We start from the raw sequence: 3,774 nt of genomic DNA on the forward strand, positions 1-3,774 counted from the left end.
TATATATATATATTATTTTGGTAAGTATTAGTTTTTATAAATATTGCATGTGTTTGAAAAGTATTAGTTATTGTAATATATTCATTAATATTTTGTTAAGTATTAGTTTTTATAAATATTGCAATGTGTTTGAAAAGTAAGAAAATAGATCGAAACGGAAGGCTTTACTTTTACAAAGATGTAGGTAAATTAATTTATTAAAAAGAACTTTTAATAAACAACTTTTAATATAGGAGGAGAAAGTTTAAAAGGTTTTATGCATAAAATTTTCAATATTTTGGGATAATTTTGATAAAGGGTTAAAAGATTTTTTTTTTTTAAACTGAAAACTCTAATTATTTTGAAAAATCATATAATCTGTCATTTCTTGTTAAAATATAAAAAATATATTTTTTTTAATTTGGATAAAATTTTAGATAATCATGATTTTTCTATCAAAAAGACTTTTATGATTTTATTAAAAAAAATTCAAAATAATAAGATTTTTCTATATAAAACCAACATTTTAAATGAATATTTCTTTTTATAAAATCAGAAAACTAATATAAAAAATTAAAAAGATTTATAAATAAAATTTGTGACTGAAAATTCACAATCAGATCTTATTTATAAATCTCTTAATTTTTTATATTAGTTTTCTAATTTAAACTTTCTCTACTATTATATATTGACAATTTCTTTTGACACATACGTAAACTTTCTCTTACTATATATTTACAATATCCCACGCCAACCTTTTTGACCACACATATTTTTTTTGACATCGTCTATTCATCTTATACTTTTTGTAAAACTGTGTGAGTGTGAGTGGGTGAATGTATGGACACCTCATCATTTAACAATTTATGTGATGTGAGTGAGGATATATATAGGTTGAGTGCCAATTTAAATAAATGATACTAAATATATAAAATAGATACTTTGGTTTTATCTATCGTATAACATTTGAATATTATACACCATAAATGTTATTATCAGATTTTTTTTATTAGAAGGATCGAGTCCATGACTTTTAATTGAAGTTAGTGGGTCAAAAACGATTGTGAAGGAATCAGTCAATTATTTTGGCTTATTTAGAAACCTTTGTATATACTATATACTATCATGATGAATGTGATTAACTTAGACAATTTTTTTCAAACATGAAACTTCGTAGCAGTTGAGGTGGAGGTTATAATCCGATATCCGATATTGATAATGAAGTAGTAGAGACGGAAAAGTCTCTAGAAGTAAAAGCATGAGAAAGACAGAGGATGTAAGAGCTTTGTGTCTTTTTATTTTAAAAAAGAATACAAATACAAAAAGGTAACTAAAAATAAATTTGTTAAATGGCATGCATGTAAATAATAAGTTTTGTCCTTTTTTTTTTTTTTTTGAAGTTTAGCACAAAAGTAAGATGATCATTTCAATAAAATAACAGTCCGAGTAATTAGTGTTTAAAATAGTAAAACCAATCACGTAACAACAATGAAATCGTAAGAAACAATCATTTAACGTTTTCGATAATTGTCTAAATGTGCCACTTTTACCAATCATGTATTTTGTATATTTTGTATAATTAAGAATTCTATTATTTCTATATTTTGTTCTTAATAACTCTTTTCATTACTTGAAAAATTAATAAAAAGTTAAAGAAAGTTGCATTTAACAAAACAAAAGATCTATTCAATATCACCTTTACGAAAGTTGCATTAATCGTGTATATGTCAAGTCTTGGTCGTATACTCGTACATGTCAATTCTTGGTCGTATCATTAATGTAAACACAACATATTGTCAAAGCTATCACATTACAGACGGGCAATATAACTGCCTCAGAATATAATCCAAAGAGTCATAACCTAAAAAGCAATTCAAATGGCCACCGGAAAATTCTTCCGAGATATAGAGCTACCTCAGCAAAAACCTCAGGACAACGGCGTTTATTTCCCGGCGGTGTTATCCCCAAACCATAACACTGGTTCTACTGCAGTAGAAGAACTCCATGATTTTGAAGAAGCGATTAGAGTTCAGAAACCATGGCTAGAGTCTCTTCTCCAGAAAAGCGGTGCTATTCTCTTCCGAGGCTTCCCTGTTGCCACACCTTCGGACTTCAACAACGTTGTCGAAGCTTTCTCCTACGCTGAATTTCCCTACTTGGGCGGCATAGCCACTCGGACGAAGGTGGTTGGCCGGGTTTACACCGCAAATGAATCTCCTCTCCATATGGGAATTCCTTTTCATCACGAGATGTCTTACGTAAATTTCTCTATTCTATCACATGTCTATGCAATTGCATTCTTAATTTCGTTTTTCATGTTAACAGTCAGATGATCAGTATTATGGTTCTGTAAAAGAATAGTTTTTACAAATTATATATATATATATATATATATATATATATATATATATATATATATATATATATATATATATATATATATATATATATATATATATATATATATATATATATATATTGATATGAATTTGGATCTCATATAACAGGCTCGTGATTTCCCCACCAAGTTATTTTTCTATTGTGATGAAGAACCAGGAGAAGGGGGAGAAACTCCGATAGTTTTAAGTCATATCATATACGAAAAGATGAAAGAGAGACACCCTGAGTTCGTTATGCAACTGGAGGAGCATGGGGTTACGTATACAGACTTTGCAAGCGATGAAAACGATCCATCATCCTTCACTGGGAGGAGTTGGAAGTCGATATTCAAAACCAACGACAAGAATGTTGCTGAGGAAAGGTGTGTGTTTCTTCATAATTTACATTGGACCCCATAAAACAAGTAAGTGCACCAACTTCATATTAACATGCATGCATGGCTCACGAAAATCCTCCATTGATCACAGGGCAGCGAAGCTTGAGGTGAAGGTAGAATGGATTGGGAATGGTGCGAAACTTACAACAGCTACACTGCCAGCCATCAGGCTTGACAAAGAGAGTAGCCGGAAAACATGGTTCAACAGTCTTGCAGTTGGTAGCGATGCTGTTGTGGAGATCGGTAATGGCGACCCTGTGCCTGATGATGCTGTGGAAGATTACTTGAAGATCTTAGAAGAAGAGTGTGTTGCGATTCCTTGGAAGAAAGGCGATGTTCTTCTTATTAATAATTTGATGGTTCTTCATGGCCGACGACCACTACTAAAGCCACCACGTCGTGTGCTAGCTTCCCTTTGCAAGTGATCGGCGTTTCATTGCAGGCAAAAACAATATGTTGTAGTTTATAATTAATAGTAATAACCAGCGATTAATAAATGCAAATACCAAGCTAAATAAAAAATGCGTTTTTATAGGTTTCCATTTAATTCCTTTGCTGTGTTAGAAAAAAAAGGCCTAATAGATATTTAATTTGTTAGTTGGGTTGATACCCTCTCACACCGTCGTTTGGCACGGATAAACGACTAGTATATATATATATATATATATATATATATATATATATATATATATATATATATATATATATATATATATATATATATATATATACTAATCTTAAAGAACATAAAAAATTTCAAATTTTTTTGTAAATAACCTTTATATAATTAAAAAAATACATCTATTAAAGAAGATGTAATCGAAGTTGTCAAAATATTATTAAAAGAAGTTGTAAAAAAACAATTTAAAAAGAAAGTTTAAAAATAATCAAGTTGTAAAAAGTTATGGATGTTTAAAAAAAAAAAACTTTTTGTATCAGATTAGTAAAACAAAGTAAAAGTTGGGTCAAATTATAATAAAAAAAGTTAGCGTGGACTTTAAAAAAAAAGATTGCACTAA

General features: G+C 29.2%; 1 protein-coding gene across 1 annotated transcript; it reads left to right on the forward strand.

The window, feature by feature from the left end:
• The first annotated feature begins 1,831 nt into the window (after positions 1-1,831).
• Positions 1,832-3,331, forward strand: LOC145100443 (clavaminate synthase-like protein At3g21360). Its single transcript, XM_079037712.1, has 3 exons — positions 1,832-2,237; positions 2,487-2,740; positions 2,847-3,331. Exons 1-3 carry the CDS (start codon positions 1,857-1,859, stop codon positions 3,178-3,180), a joined length of 969 nt encoding a protein of 322 aa, XP_078893838.1. The 5' UTR covers positions 1,832-1,856; the 3' UTR covers positions 3,181-3,331.
• Positions 3,332-3,774: the final 443 nt, after the last annotated feature.

Source organism: Lactuca serriola, chromosome 4 (genome assembly GCF_051521515.1).
Source record: "Lactuca serriola cultivar US96UC23 chromosome 4, Lser_US96UC23_V15, whole genome shotgun sequence".
Lineage (NCBI taxonomy): Eukaryota > Viridiplantae > Streptophyta > Magnoliopsida > Asterales > Asteraceae > Lactuca > Lactuca serriola.

Coding starts and splice junctions, on each gene's coding strand:
- LOC145100443 (XM_079037712.1), top strand. CDS start 1,857: ATGGCCACCGGAAAATTCTTCCGAGATATAGAGCTACCTCAGCAAAAA. Junction 2,238..2,486: donor TTCATCACGAGATGTCTTAC/GTAAATTTCTCT, acceptor CTCATATAACAG/GCTCGTGATTTCCCCACCAA. Junction 2,741..2,846: donor AAGAATGTTGCTGAGGAAAG/GTGTGTGTTTCT, acceptor CATTGATCACAG/GGCAGCGAAGCTTGAGGTGA.